Raw genomic sequence first — 15,569 nt, 5'->3', positions numbered from 1 at the left:
CCTGCCGTGACGCTCCATTTCTGGTGCTGAAACAAGATGGAGTTGCTGGGCTGGCCCCAACTCTGACTTCCTGAAAGGCCTTATCTTCCACTGGCCTGGCAATCATTGGAGGTCCTGCTGCTACAGCCAGGACTTTGGGCACAGGACAGGAGCAGACACCTCTGGGATTCACTAGACTACTATGCACGATGGCCATCTTCAAGCTTCTAAGTTTTTCCCTCCCTGCTTTCTGTTCCCGACTCACTAAAAAAATATTTGTAAACTATCTGTCTATAGACAATCCATAGACAAAGACACCCTCCTTCCTCCTTATGTGGGCAGTGGAGTTGGCTGGAGGCAGAGGAGCGCTCCTGTGCACGTGATGGTCCGTCTACCTGATAAAGTTGGCAATGACCACCACCTGCAGGCCAGCCTCCAGCCCATGCAGCACCAGGAGGATGGTGCTGAGGACCGAGTCCATCCACAGGACCAAGGTCTGCCAGAGCAGGAAGTGGACGGAAAGGAGGCCGCTGGCTGCTGTGAATGCCAGGCTGGCAGCCAGGGGTGCTCCGGCCTCAGTCAGGTTTCCTTTTGTGCCTGGAGAAGAGAGTAAATGTGAGAGTAAGGCAAGGGCTACAGGCGCCCGCCAACTGCCCTGCTCCAGGTACTGTGCTTGCTTAAGTGTCAATGAATTCATGGGATTTGGGAAAACTACCCCACTGGGGCCACTCCATGACAGAGAGGTAAATCTCAGATTCTATACTCTTGAGGCACCAACAGTTCAGATTTAAAACTGTGGGCATTTGCTACCTTTTTCCAACTCCAAGTGGGATCAAAGGCATTTTGTTTAAAATATCTAAAAATATTTCACTCTGTGCTAAGGCAGCCTGGTTCTGGAAAATTTCATGAATACTTATGAAAAACAAAACTGCCCATTTTACAAACAAATGGGTCAGTCATGGAAAATGCCAACTTGGAGCTGCCAGTAGCTGGCTAGTTGCCAGGATGCCCAAGGGTCTGCTGACCAGAGATGCTGGGGAGGCCTAAAGGCCTGGGTGTCTGGTTAGGCTGACTCTAGTGGATGGGGGTGTGTGTGCTAAGGGCCTGCCGAGTAGTGCCAAGTGCTTATCGAGGTCCAACGCTGACAGCCCCCCACAGGAGACTACACAGGAGTGGCCTGACTTGTCAGTGATGCAGCCCATGGGAGCATTGCCTACTGAGCAAGCTGTGGAAGTGCCAGCACAGTCCATGGCAGCAGACACTGGGGCTCTGTCTAGGATGAGCAGAGAGGATACTTGCTACTCCCAGCAGAGGGGGAGGGGAGGTACCAGATCCAATCAAAAGAGAGGGATCAGAGCCTGACAGTGCAATGTAGCTGGAGTGGCACCTCCTTCACACGGCAGAGCTAGAGACCCAGATGTACAGCCAGCTCTGGGAGGAAGACTTCCACGGTTCACTTTTGCACTCCTTTTCTATTAGAAGAACCTACCTGTTCTGACCCTAATGCTGATCTAAATGAACTGTGTGACTTAGGAAACTAAAAAAAAAAAGAGGGGTGGGGTGGGGGATGTAGTTCAGTCGTTAGTGTTGGCCTAGCACGCATGAGCCCTGGCTTTGACCCTACCAGTGCATAAAAGCTGGACAGGATGATGCAGGCCCACAACTCCAGCACTCAGAACGAAGAGGCAGACAGATCAGGAGTTCAAGGCCAGCTTTAGTTACATGAGACTCTGTCTCAAACCAAACAAATAAATAAGTGAAGAGGCAACTGGCTAAGAGTGGCCTCTAGGGCTGAAGAGATGGCTCAGAGGTTAAGAGTGCTTTTGACTCTTCCTAAGGTCCTGAGTTCAATTCCTAGCACCCACATAGTGGCTCATGATCACTTGTAATGAGATGCAGTGCTTTCCTGTGGTGGGCAGGCCCACATGCAGGTAGAATACTGTATAAGTAATAAATAAATCTACATATAAAAAAGTGGCCTCTAAGGTGGGAACGGACGTGAGTGTGTGGGCTAGGCAAGGCAGGGGCCTGTCCTTGTAAGGGACTTGCCAGGCACTTTAGACCTGGCCGACTTTCTTCCTGACAGCTGACGCCAATAGGCAAGAGAGGAGTTCAGGGGTGTGGTCTGGAGCTCTAGCTTTAGGCTGGGCTTCTGGTCTGAGTGCAACCGTGGTATACACACCCTTCCAGACAGGATGCCACCAGTGTCGTTCTTGAGGCAAAGCACCTAACAAATGTTTAATACTTAATTCTAGCAGAAGGAGATGCTGCACAACACTTGGTAAAGCTGCCTGAATGAAGATGTCTCCAAAGGGGCTGGAGAGATGGCTCAGTGGTTAAGAGCACTGCTTGCTCTTCCAAAGGACCTGGGTTCAATTCCGAGCACCCACATGGCAGCTCACAACTGTCTGTAACTCCATGATCTGACACCCCCACACCAACAAACATAAATTAAAATTAAATAAAACATATTTAAAAATGAAACAGAAAAAAAAGAAAATGTCTCCAAGACCCATGCTATAAAATGATTAATATTTAAAGGTTCAGAAAGTTTGAACGCCTATCGGACCATTAAGCATTTTATGGTGTTACAACCAACTCACCTAGGTATAGCCGAGTTACTTCGAGAACTCCCATGAGGAACAAGAGAAACAGATCCAGAACCAGACAGTCACAAGGATAGCTGAAAACCTGACCTAGGAACACACACATACAGCCAGAACTGAGATCAGCTTATGAGGGGCACAGTTCCTTTGATGGGCCTGGCACTCATAACTTACTTTTATATGCAATCATCAGGAGTGTAGCTAGGAAGTACAGGGCATAGTACAGGCCACTGAGGTGAAACAACATCTGGAGAGGAACTGAAGAGAGCTGGTAAGGAATCAAGGATCCTCAAGCCAAACAATGGGGTACACCCACCCAAGTGGCCAAGCAGAAGGGCCTATTTTGCCACCCATAGCTGCAAATCAGCAGGTCTGGGTAGCTCCAACAGAAGGGCAGCTACAGATGGTCATGGAATACAGCCGCTGGCACCTGCCTACCGGGGCTTTTAGCTGCTACATGGGCTCCTGGAGTGTCTACAAAAGGGCACCTGGTGGTCACAAGAGTGATGCTCGGCTGGTGCCTCCCACCTCGGTAGGGCATGACCTAAGTACTCCCGTCCTCAGCAGATGCAGGCAGGACAGAGAGTTCTTTATCCTGATTCATGTCATGAGTTACAAAGAAGAGCCTTTGCATTTTCTTTGGAGAAAATATACTACATGGTCATTTAAAGTGAGGGCTTTTCATCTCCTGCCACATTGGTTTGGCTGGTGGCAGGCAAGTGGCAATCCTGATAATGTGCCAAACCTGTAAAGGGAACAGGGCTGAGCTGGTGGGTGACAGAGCCAGTACACCAGGAAACCCCTCTGTCTCTTACATGCTACTAGCTGGAATTTAAGAAAAAATGGGGTGGGGGCATGAAGGCTCAGAAAGGCAGAGAGCTGACTGTGCCAGGCCAGCAGTCTAGTGTGCTGCTGCCCTGAGGGGCTAGGCTTGGTCAAGGCCTTGGGAAGCAGGAGCAGGATACCACCTTGAAGGAGCCTCTCCCTGGAAGACAAAGGATTGCCAGTAAGACATCAACAGTCCACGGCAGACATTTAGTTCTCAGGCTGCATGTCTGCAAACAGAAGTGACCAATGGCTGCAGCTCGGTCCTTCTACAACCAGCCTTTCTAGGACATTGCTTTCTGCTGGAATTTTATTCAATTTCCCAAAATAACTGTCTGGGGGAAAAGCACTTTCTAAAGCAGACGCGCAGCCTCTTAAAGTGCCTCCTGCTCCGCGCAGGTGCTATTCTCCTCATCGTGAGAGTCGGCTCCAGGGGGTGTAATGGAGACTCCCTTGTGTCTCTCAGTCTGGAGTTCTATACTTGACAATCTGCCTGGCCCCTCCCTAGATGGAATGTGACCCGGGTCAAGCTGCCTGGCTGGAGGCTTACACTAGCTGCACATTCATGCTGTGCACGTCTCTACATGTGTATGCACATCATAAAACCTCAGAATCTGACCACAACTTCTTAGAAAAGAAGCTGACTTCTGAGCAGAGACAGAGCAGCGCTGAACCCAAGCTGCGAACATCTTCTGTTCTAGTCCCCGAGCTCCCTAGAGTCACAGCAGAAAAGGAATCAAGGGATGCCTTGGCGAGTGCCTATGGGCCACTTGACTTTGAAAGCCAGCTTGAAGCTGCCTACTCTGGAGTTGTGAACTCTTGTGTGGGCAAGTCATAAGCTGGTAAACGCAGGTCATTAGTAACAGCTTTTGGACAGACTTCTAGCAGGCACACGTGTGGGAGCAGGAAGCCAAGCGAGCGTGGCTAGAGTGGCGTCATGTTTCTACAAGGTGCTCTAGTAAACCTGATCTGTTCTTTTCCAGGCCCCAGCTAAACTAGGCTACCTAAATACTGTCAATATTTGGGTTGGTTTTACATTAAGAGTTTTTTCCCTTTTGAATCCTTTTTAAATTAAAAAACATTTTCACCTTTCGTTTTATGCGCATGGGTGTTTTGCCTGTATGTATGTCTGTGTGTCTCATACACAAAGTGCTAGCAGAGGCCGGAAGAGGGTGTCAGATCCCCTGGGGCTGGAGTTACAGATGCTTGTGAGTTACCACACGGGTGCTGGGAACCAAACCTGAGTCCTCTGCAAGAGCGGCCAGTGCTCTTTTCTTTTTTTGATTTACGAGACAGGGTTTCTCTGTGTAGCCTTGGCTGTCTTGGACTCACTTTGTAGACCAGGCTGGACTTGAACTCACAGTCATCCACCTGCCTCTGCCTCCTAAGTGTTGGAATTAAAGGCGTGTGCCACCACGCCCAGCCTGCTCTTAACAACTAAGCCATCTCTCCAGTCTCCCTTTGGGTCCTTTTGATAATACTTGGGATCCTTTTAGTAATACTCCAGATGTACATAAAAGACAAAACATTTGCCTAGCACGCAAAGGTCCCAGGGTGAGCTGAAGATGTGCTGTAGTTGTGTCCTGGGTATCGTCAGTGTGCTACTCCTGTGTGCCAAGGGTGTGGTGCAGCGTGAGAAACAGGTGTATCAAGGTGAGCACAGGTGAGCAGCGAGTGTGCCATGGATGAGCCACAGGCATTCCATGTATGTTAACTCTGCCTCACATCCCTAAGAATATAGCAGGGGCATTTAAATTGTACCTGCTGGCTGATTGTTGAAGATCAGAATTGTGAGGCTTGGGGAATGCCGTATTGGGGGCTAGAGAGATGGTTTAGCAGGTAAATGTACATATTGCTCTTATGGAAGATCTGGCTTTGGTTCCATCGCCCACGCCAGGCAGCCACAAGTATAGGCTTCTGGGGGCACCTTGCACTCAAGTGCTTACTTCCATATACACGTAATGACACATTTAAAAAATACTTTATAAAGCCCTCAAAAGACATAATATTGGTTTGTTTTCTGCGATTAGGTTTCACTATGGCTGACCTGGAACTTACTATGTGGACCAGGCTGGCCTCAAACTCACAGAGATCTGCCTTCCTCTGCCTCCTTGAATGTATTTATTTACTTATTTATTTTCATTTTTTATTTTTGGTTTTCCGAGACAGGGTTTCTCTGTGTAGCCTTCGCTGTCCTAGACTCACTTTGTAGACCAGGCTGGCCCCGAACTCATAGGGATCTGCTTGCCTCTGCCTCCTGAGTACTGGGATTAAAGGCATGCACCACCACATCCAGCTTGCCTCCTTGAATTTAAAGATGTGCTCCACTGTACCCAGCTTAAATGGCATATTTAAATAACTGATTTAATTAATTAATATCATTTTTAACTTTTTGTTTTCTGAGACAGGATTGCTGGTTGCCCTAGAATCACTCTGTAGACCAGGCTGGCCTTGAACTAAATAATCCTAACATTTTCAAACTTTCAAACATTTTCAAAATAATTCTAACACAATTCTAACATTTTCAAAGCAGTTCATGGGGCTGGAGAGATGGCTCAGTGGTTAAGAGCACTGTCTGCTCTTCCAGAGGACCTGGGTCCAATTCCCAATACCCACATAGCAGCTAATAACTGTCTGTAACTCCAAGAGCTGACACCCTCCCACAGACATCAATGCATATAAAATAAAAAGAAATTATCAAAACAGTTAATTTTGGCTGAACTGCTGATTTTTGTGATTTAACGCTTTTCTTATCAGTGAGTTCAGGCTGACCTTGAATATATAATCCTGCCTCAGTCTCCCAAATGCTGGATTTCTTTTTTTTTTTCCCCCCTTTTTAATGAGATAGGGCCTCACTATTTAGTTCTGACCTGTCTGGCATGGAATTCACAGCCATTTTCCAGACTCAGCCTCTCAGTTGCTGGGTTAGTAAAGAAGACCAAAATCCCAGCACGGAAACGAGGGATTTTTATGTGACTTAATTCCGAGACCACTTTCTCACCCAGGATTTCCGTTTCCCTGTAAGCAAACACAATACTACCATAGTACTGCCAACTTTGTGGTAGCTATTAGACAGCAGTATGACACTAAACGCCTGGCAGGCTAGGCTGCGCTACAGTACAATCACATTTCTGCACTTTGTCCCACTAAGGAACATTTGGGAGAATGGATGGATGGATGGATGGACAAGCACAGGTCTGAGCTGGCTATGACCAGCTTCTGATCCACATAGCTGGCACTTGGTCCTGCCTGCCCATATCATGTGGGCCCATAGATGTTGGCTACAGCACCGCTTGGTTGCTCAGGACTCAAGTAAGCCGTGTGTGTGTGTGTGTGTGTGTGTGTGTGTGTGTGTACTCACCCAGGGTAAGTTAACATTGTGCCATGGTTGTGTATGGTGTGTACCATGTATGCCGACAGTGTACCCAAGGTGTACCTCAGGTATGCCCTGGCTGTTCTGGGGAGAACAATAGGTGTGATTGGGATGAACTGAACGCATGTTATGAACATCTTGAGTGTGTCTCAGCACCTGCCAGAGGCATGCTATGAAGGAATGTGTGCTGAGCTGTAAGTATGCCAAGGTGTATCCCAGGGGGACAGCAGGTGTGTCACAGCTATACTTGGTAAAAAGAATCGCTTCAAAAGTCAAGGCCCTATAACTGAGCTCAAAGTTAGCTATTTGGGGATTTTAGGGGAAAAAAAAAAAAAAAAAGCAACTGGCCTCATGGTTGCAAAAAAAGACACAAAAGACTCCGAAGTTCCAAAAGCAGTTTGTCTAAGGAAAACAGCTAACCTACCTATATTGCACTTAATAAGTGCCCCTCTCTTAGCCTTAGCTACAAAAATCCCAGCCTAAACTATGTCATCTGTTGTCTTGAAGTCTGGTCACTGAGTGACCGGATCCTGAGCTCTGTTCACCATATGGCCAGAACGTGACAGCCATGTCTCTGACACTAGCCTACTTCTGCTATTTGAGATTGCCTAAATTATCATTTTTTTAAAATTTCTTCCTACAAATTTACTTATCCTTACACCTGGGGTGAACAGCAGGTGTACACAGGTATACCTGGGCGACCTGCAGGTATGCCAGGGGCGAGATGAAGATGTGCTATAGTTGTGTCCTGGGTACCAACGATGTAGTGCAGGGTGAGAAACAGGTGTGCCAAGGTTGTACACCGGGCGTGCCCCGAGGGTGCCATGGGTGTGCTCAGGATGAGCTGCAGGTATGCCATGCATTGTCAGCTTTAGAGAACTATGGTTGTGTCCTTCGTTTGCCATTGGTAGTGTACTCTGGGTAATCCGTAGGTGGGTCCCGGGAGTACAGAAGGCACAGTATGTACCTCAGATATGTAATTGGAATACCGAGACCAGCTTCAGGAGAACCACCGGTATCCAAGTGCCCCACGTCCACCAGGAAGGCAACGTTTCCCTCTCCACCCCCAACTCCTGTTCAGAAAACCACAGTAGTGGCCTTCAGCCACCATAGCCTGGAGTGGCGTGATAACAATCAGAGGAGTTGCGGAGCCAGCCTAAACGGCCTCTAATCGCGACAGCACGACCACACTGTCATGGCCCCCGCACGGCCCCGCCCGCCTCACCTGGCCGCACGGCCGCCATTTTGCCGCTGGGTCCGCCACAATCCCAGCAGCCTCTTGGCCGCACCCTCCCGCCATCTTCGCTCCTCCCGCCGCGCGCAGCGAGCGTCCGACCGCGGCCGAGGCCCGATCCTTCCGTCCGGCAACACTCGGGAGCTTTCGGACCGGAGGAGGCGGGCACTAAGGCTCCGGAGAACTCTGCTCGGAGACATTCGGCGGAGTTCGGCTAGGCCTCGTGTGGGCTCGGCTCCCGCCGCCTCCAGAAGGGGGGTTGGGAAAATCCAGTGGCGCCAGGGTCTTTCGGCGAACCCAAACTTCGTTGGAAGCCGGCGAGAATCTGTCCAGAGCAGGCCAGCTCTTATCAGTCGGTGACCACAATCAGATCAGCCACCAAGGCAGCGAGGAAGAAACGCTCGTAAACTTTCGTGAACCTTCGGAACCATTCGTTCTAACTCGACTCCCCACTTCGGAACTTTTCGGCCTTTTTCGGCTCTACATTCGTGACATCAGCTCGGCACTGCGGGCGGCTTCGGCTCGACTCGGCGGGCGTCAGGCAGTCTCTTCGGTCGCTGTTCGGGCGGTGGCTTCGGGCGGCCTCGGCCCAACTCGGGCGGCCTCTTCGGGCCCCGCTTCGGGCTCGGCGCCTGGCGCTTCGGGCGGTCCCGGACAGCGCCTTCGGGCGGACTCGGTGGAGTCCGTATGGAGGACTCGGACTCGGCGGCAAAACAGCTGGGCCTGGCCGAGGCGGCAGCGGTGGCGGCCGCGGCCGCTGTGGCGGCGGCGGCCGCGGCCGCAGCAGAAAGCGAGGCGGAGGAGCCGGTGTTAAGCAGAGACGAAGACTCGGAGGAGGACGCGGACTCCGAGGCGGAGCGCGAGACGCGGCGGGTCACGGCTGTGGCGGTGATGGCGGCCGAATCTGGGCACATGGATATGGGTACCGAGGCTCTACCCAGCCCCGATGAGGCTGCCGCTGCCGCCGCCTTCGCAGGCAAGTGCGTCCGCCGGCCTCGCGCCTCACCGGGTTCCCGCGTACAATCCCTAAACACATGCACCACGCATAGGCCTCTTCCCATATGCTTTATGCATCTGTCATACACATCTGTCTCACAGGAAAGGCTCTCTTCCACTGTCCTGCACATCTGCCCAACACCTTCCCTGCCCAATGCACCTCACAATGACCTGCACACCTGCACTGTCCCTGTCCATGCACCTCACACTTGCTGCATACATATGCTCTGCACCTGCCTGTGCACTTCACACCTGCCCGTGCACTTTACAATGCCCTGAAGACCTACTCTGCACCTGCCCATGCACTTCACAGTGCCTTGCACGCTGGCTCTGTCCTTGCCCTGCGTCTCACAATGCCCCGCATACCCACCTTGCACGCACACGCATACACACACACACACACACACACTCCTCCACCTGGCTCTGCACTGTATGCATACCTGCACCCTTGTGTGCGTGTGCCTCTCTGCTCTTTGTCTTTTTTATCCTTTGGAACTTTCTGAATACCTGCTACCTGCCTTGTCCTCTTCCTGGGAGCTGATAGCACAGATGGATCAGATGTGAATTCTGTTCTGGAGGTGCTTCAGGTATGGTCAGCAGCGTTACTGCTGGCAGACCTGTCTACCCTAAAGATGTGTCCTCACAGAGGGCCAGGAGAGTCCTCCAAAGTAGGCAGCCTTTCAAATGTAATGATGCAGAGACGAGAGGGTCTCCTGTGCCAGAACTGCTAAGTCTGCCTTTCCTGTACAGAGATCCCCTATTTTGTTTCTTCTGGGTTTTTTTGTTTTTGTTTTTGTTTTTTTTTTTTTTTTTGCACATGTAGTGCACCCTGACTCCCATGTTTTATATGACAAGTGGAGCTGAGCTTCATCACCCAGTACAGGTGATGCCATGCCACACTCCCTCCTACAGTCCCGCCGCATCTCCCACTCTCTGACCTTCCTGAGCTTTGAGCGCCCTACCATTTATTTGGAGCTCCTGAATGTTTTATGCTTCTACATTGGAATCCTTGAGAGACCATTATTTTTCCATGCTTTTTGTATTGTTTGATGTTTTTCCAATTGAAATTCTGCAGGTTTGGCATTGGGGTTTAGTGGGGGTGCATCAGAGCCGAGGCTTATCGACTCAGGGTGTTTGCTTCTTCAGACCCCTAGGACTGGAGCACAGTGGTTGCGCTTATTTACTGCCTGTCTACCTGTAGTCTAGACCCATCACAGAAGCGAGGGAGGCTTCCCGCAGCTTTGGGTTTTTTAGATAGATTTTTATTTTTATGTGTGTCTGTATATGATTACACACGCCTGTGGAGTTATTAGATTCCTAATGGAGCTGGAGTTATACATGGCTGTCAGTACCCAACATGGGTGCTGGGAATTGACCTTGGGTCCTCTGCAAGAACAGCATGCACTCGACTTCTGAGCCATCTCTCTGGTCCTTTCCTGGGGTTGTTGTTGTTGTTATTTTGGCTTTTCAAGACAGGGTTTCTCTGTGTAGCCTTGGCTGTCTTGGACTCACTTTGTAGATCATGCTGGCCTTGAACTCACAAAGATTCACCTGCCTCTGCCTCCCCCTCCCTGAGGGCAGGAATTACCCCATGCCCAGTTGAGCAGTGAGTACTCTCAACTTCTGAGCCATTTCTGGTCCTATTCCTGGAGCTTTGTTTGTTTGTTTGTTTGTTTCAAGACAGAGCTTCTCGGTGTAGCCCTAGCTGTCCTGGAACTTCCTTAGTAAACCAGGCTGGGGTGAAACTCAGAGACCCAGAAGCCTCTGCCTCCCAAGTACTGGAATTAAAGCTGTGTACTACCACTGCCTTATTTTTCCTGGAACCTGTTTTGTTTTGTTTTTTGAGACAGGGTTTCTCTGTGTAGCCTTGCCTGACCTGGACTCGCTTCGTAGCCCAGGCTGGCCTCAAACTCCCAGTGATCTACCTGTTTCTGCCTCCCGAGTGCTGGGATTAAAGGTGTGTGCCATCATGCACACTTTGGTTCTTTCCTGGAGCTTTTACTGCTCCTTTTTCACCTATGAATTCTGGGTTGATATTGGAATTTGGGTCCATGAAATTTTTGGGTTTTTTTTTTTTTTTCACATACCTTTCTGAGTTCGGGAGACTTATTTGCATTTATGGTGTGTGTGTATGTGTGTGTGTATTAGAATTTTAGCTGTATATTTATGTACAGAACATTTCTAATTTGTTGTTGTGAATTTCTGAAGTCAGATAATATCCAGGTGGCTCGGTGCTAGCTGGGTCAAGGATGACTTGGTGTGCCCACGTATGGGTTGGTAATGGATATGAACTGGGCAGGTACAGGGGTGCAGGTTGGTCAGGGCAGGATGAATGGGCTGGCAGGACTCCAGTTGGCATCTTTGGGTATTTCCCTTATGCCAGAGGCTTCCCTGGGTGTTGGGCACTTTAGAATGCTGGCTGGCTGGCGGACAGGACCTGTTGTAGAGATTGGGCCGGCCACCTGCAAAGGATACGTAGTGGCAGGCAGCAGGATATGGAAGAACCTAGTGGCGCTTGTGGCAGGAAGCCTCCGGCACATGACAGATCTATGTGGCACTGCTCTGTGCCGTTGCTGGTAGACCTGTCTGCGCCAAGGAGTCAAGTTCATGTTGCAGGCGTAGCTGTGGTAGGTTGACATGTCTTTGAGGAGGAAACGTTTCTGGGGATGGCATGGGGACCGCAGACAGTGGACACATGACCGTAGGATGCCTGAGCTATGGCAGTGGAGAGGAATGAGGCTGGGGTCTGCCGTGTCTTGATCGACAAGGAGGTGTCCCAGCTGGGACGTGCAGCTTCTTTGGAAAGGAAGAAAGGCCAGTGGAGGAGTGGGAGTGGGAGGTTATGGTGGATACTTCTGCTGCATGTGAAAGGTTCTGGTGGGGAAGGGCAAATATCCCCCTGATCCGGGAGCAGCAGGTTCTTTAGACTGGACTAGAGATGTCAGCTGAGAGCGTTAACAGAACTGTTAAGGTGTCTGGGTGGACATGGGCCCCTCAAGGCTCACAAGTAAGACCTTTAGCTTTTGTGCTCTTCGTTCACGAGGTTGAAGTTCCGCTGTGTTTCATTCTGTTGTAGAAGTGACCACGGTGACTGTGGCCAACGTGGGGTCCTCTGCAGATAACGTCTTCACAACATCCGTGGCTAATGCGGCATCCATATCAGGACATGTCCTGGTAAGCTGCTGTTCCTGGGTGTAGTTCAGGATGCCGGGCAGCTGTCTTCAGAGCCTTTGACTTCTCCACACAGCCCACAAGACCCTCTCAGGGTTCGGTGGGAGTGAGCGCCGGCTGTCCTTGGAGCCGTGGGGGACCTATGTGCCTCCCTCCCAGGGCTCTCAGGAGTTTCAGGGCGGGGCAGGATACCCAAATCGACCTAGGGCTGTATCCTCACTTTCGTTCACCTACGTGAAAGGTGCAGTAGAAATCTAGAAAGGCCGAGAGCTATGTATGAAGAGCTCTTAGGCTGTGGTGAAGCCGTCCTCCATGGCAGCTGGCCATGCAGCCCGTGTTCCACCAGGCTCAGGCTGCTCTTAGCCCACGTAGAGATTCTTCTCAGTGCCTGGCTTTGCTTGCTTTCTGTTGAGCTCTTTTGACATGTGAAGAATCACTGCCCTTTTCTCCGAGACTTTTGGTCCATTAGTCCTTTCCTCATGTTTCACTCCTGTCGTTATTAACATTGAGGATGTCCCAAATCAGAGACTTTTTGTCTTTCACCTGCATTATGCTTTGTGTGTGAAGCCTTCAAAACTGTCTTCTTGAGCCGGGCAGTGGTGGCGCACACCCTTAATCTCAGCACTTCCGGAGGCAGAGGCAGGTGGATCGACGTGAGTTTGAGGCCAGCCTGGTCTACAAAGTGAGTCCAGGACAGCCAAGGCTCCACAGAGAAACCCTGTCTCAAAAAAACAAAAACAAAAACAAAAACAAACAAAAAAACTGTCTTATTAGACATGGCAGACTTGTTCAGGGTCCAGAAAGCAGCTGTGCATGTGAACACAGTACGCTTCAGCCTCCACAGATGTGCAGACACTTAGTAGCCTTTGCATGTTCTTGGTTCAGTCCTGTGTGCCCTGGGGCTGTCTGTGAAGAGGATGTGTGGGCCTAGGTGAACATCCTCTCTTGCTGATAAGTAACTATAGAGTCTTGCAGCAGGGCCACATTCCACTGGGTCAGGTAATGCGCCTCTGGCCATCCTAGAGCTGACGAGAGTGTCTTTCCTTCTAGTCTGGTAGGACAGCCCTGCAGATCGGGGACAGTCTGAACACTGAGAAAGCCACACTAATAGTTGTCCACACAGATGGGAGCATTGTGGAGACCACCGGGCTGAAGGGCCCAGCAGCACCTCTTACCCCAGGTACCTGCAGCATCTGACCCCAGGCCTTCATGAGCATGTGGGTGTGGGTGTGCGTGGGTGCGTTCATGTGAAATTTGAAAACTAAATATATGTCTATAGAAAAGGGGTAAAATTTTCCAGGCAGAGAAGGAATGCTGCCCATCAAAGCTTCAGGGCTATCCTTAAGTACCTTTACACTAGGGGATGGAGCATCCTGGGCTATTCTGGTCACTCTTTGCTCTCATCCTAATAGCCTCTCTTTGCCCAGGTCCTCAGTCTCCTCCTACCCCACTGGCACCTGGCCAGGAGAAAGGTGGTACCAAGTACAACTGGGACCCATCGGTTTATGACAGCGAGTTACCTGTGCGCTGTCGGAACATCAGTGGCACGCTGTACAAGAGCAGGCTCGGCTCAGGTGAGGCAGCACTTGGCTGTGATTATTTCATGTTAAGACTTTGTTCTTTTTTGGGGGGGAGGGCTTTTCGAGACAGGGTTTCTCGGTGTAGCCTTGGCTGTCCTGGACTCACTTTGTAGACCAGGCTGGCCTCAAACTCACAGCAATCCACCAGCCTCTGCCTCCCGAGTGTTTGGATTAAAGGTGTGCACCACCACGCCCGGCAAGACTTTGTTCTTTTGTGTGACTGTCTTAGTAAACTGAGGCCAAGGAAGCCTGTCATTTGTAAATATGTCAGAAGAGATGGGTATATGAGTGACTTTCAGCCCTGGACACTGGAGACTGGGCCATGGAGGACACAAGGCAGGAACAGACCTAAAGACAAGTTCAGCATCATCGTTGACCCTAAACGGGAGAAGGAGCAGGAGAGAGGCAGAGCTCAACCACATTCCCCAGCCAGCTCAGACGACTCAGGTGACAGGGTCCCTGAAGTGGGCTGATGCTCCCTGGGGACCCAGTACAGCTCACAGTGACCACAGACAGTGGATTTGAGAAGACTTGCCAGGCAGCCTACTGGGTGACCAGAGGGTAGGTTTAGATTAGATTAGGCCATAGAGTAGATTAGAGGCCACGCAGGGCAGAGAAAGAAGGCGGTGGAAGGAACTGACGTCAGAAAGACAAAGGCAACAGCAGGACTTGATGAATCCTAAAGACCAGCTCCCTTCATTCCAGGAGGCCGGGGTCGGTGTATCAAGCAGGGGGAAAACTGGTACAGCCCAACTGAGTTTGAAGCCATGGCAGGAAGAGCCAGCAGCAAGGACTGGAAGAGAAGCATCCGCTACGCCGGCAGACCCCTGCAGTGTCTCATCCAGGTATGTGCTGGGGCCGGCCAGCCGGAGGGTGAGCAGTGGGAAGTGCTCAGAGTGTGGTACCAGACAGGGTCTGATGACAAGTACGCACTGTGTGGCTGGAGCGGTTTGCCTGCCCTCTTGATGTTCTTGTCCTGGGTGTGTGAGGCGTTGACTCAGAGCATTGATGTGGGGAGCAGATGAAGTGGCAGTAGGCACCGAAGAGGGAAACATCAGACACATGAGATTAAAGGTAGATGGAGTCACAGTGACAGCGCCCAGACACACCTGCCTGCCTTTTGCTCCATTTTCCTTATGAAAAAGAAAACTTTTTTCTTTTTTAAAAGATGTGTTTATTTATTATTATGGATACCATGCTCTGCCTGCATGTACACCTGCACACCAGAAGAGGGCATCAGATCACATTTTAGATGGTTGTGAGCCACCATGTGGTTTCTGGGAATTGAACTCAGGACCTCCAGAAGACCTCTGAGCCATCTCTCCAGCGCCCCACCCCCTTCTTTTCTTTAGATTTATTATTTTATGTGATGAGTGCTTTGCCTGCATGTATATATATATGGTACCTGTGATGTCAGATACGCTGGGACTAGAATTACAAACAGCTGTAAGCTGCCACGTGGGTTCTTGATCCTCTGTAAGAGAATAAGTGTTCATGACTACTGTGTCCCCTCTCCAGCCTGAGGAAAAAGATTTCTGATTCTTGCTCGAGGTCAGCTCCTGCCTCTGGCTACTCAATATCTATGGAGTCTCATTCCTAGGAAGATGGACTCAAGCCTGCTGGCAGTGGGGCATTATTCAGACAAGAAGTTTCCAGAAATGACTGTATTTTATGCTCACACTTTTGTCGTCGTGGTGGGTACAGTATAGTACTGAACAACTCCTGGGAGGGCGTGGGGCAGACTCCCTAATGTCTATATTTCTATCTATATAATTCTGTATTTGGACCTATGTAATATCTACAGT

The 15,569-nt window shown here is 50.3% G+C and overlaps 2 protein-coding genes across 8 annotated transcripts in view; one reads left to right on the top strand and one right to left on the bottom strand.

The window, feature by feature from the left end:
- Nucleotides 1-298: 298 nt before the first annotated feature.
- On the bottom strand, nt 299-8,618 carry Tmem80 (transmembrane protein 80). Of its 5 annotated transcripts, none has more exons than XM_051145637.1 (5): nt 8,009-8,587; nt 3,551-3,570; nt 2,760-2,843; nt 2,583-2,675; nt 299-576 (listed from the first exon to the last, which is right to left on the bottom strand). In XM_051145637.1, the coding sequence occupies exons 1-5, from the start codon at nt 8,215-8,217 to the stop codon at nt 371-373; spliced, it is 612 nt and encodes a 203-aa protein (XP_051001594.1). In that variant the 5' UTR covers nt 8,218-8,587; the 3' UTR covers nt 299-370. The 5 variants fall into 5 exon arrangements, with proteins under 5 accessions (XP_051001594.1, XP_051001596.1, XP_051001595.1 ...); XM_051145639.1 differs by having other exon boundaries at nt 2,760-2,853; nt 8,009-8,156; XM_051145638.1 differs by lacking the exon at nt 2,583-2,675 and having other exon boundaries at nt 8,009-8,618.
- A 71-nt stretch (nt 8,619-8,689) lies between these two features.
- Deaf1 (DEAF1 transcription factor) overlaps nt 8,690-15,569 on the top strand; it is a 33,627-nt gene continuing 26,747 nt past the window's right edge. For 2 of the 3 annotated variants that reach the window (XM_051145635.1, XM_051145633.1), the window contains exons 1-5: nt 8,690-8,993; nt 12,090-12,187; nt 13,235-13,364; nt 13,612-13,758; nt 14,470-14,609. In XM_051145635.1, the coding sequence (XP_051001592.1) occupies nt 8,705-8,993; nt 12,090-12,187; nt 13,235-13,364; nt 13,612-13,758; nt 14,470-14,609 (804 nt within the window). In that variant the 5' untranslated portion in view covers nt 8,690-8,704. Of the gene's footprint in view, nt 8,998-12,089; nt 12,188-13,234; nt 13,365-13,611; nt 13,759-14,469; nt 14,610-15,569 lie in introns of all 3 variants that reach the window. The other variant, XM_051145636.1, reaches the window with a different exon arrangement.

Source organism: Acomys russatus, chromosome 5, assembly GCF_903995435.1.
Source record: "Acomys russatus chromosome 5, mAcoRus1.1, whole genome shotgun sequence".
Classification (NCBI taxonomy): Eukaryota; Metazoa; Chordata; class Mammalia; order Rodentia; family Muridae; genus Acomys; species Acomys russatus.
This window is presented reverse-complemented; position numbering and strand designations above follow the sequence as displayed.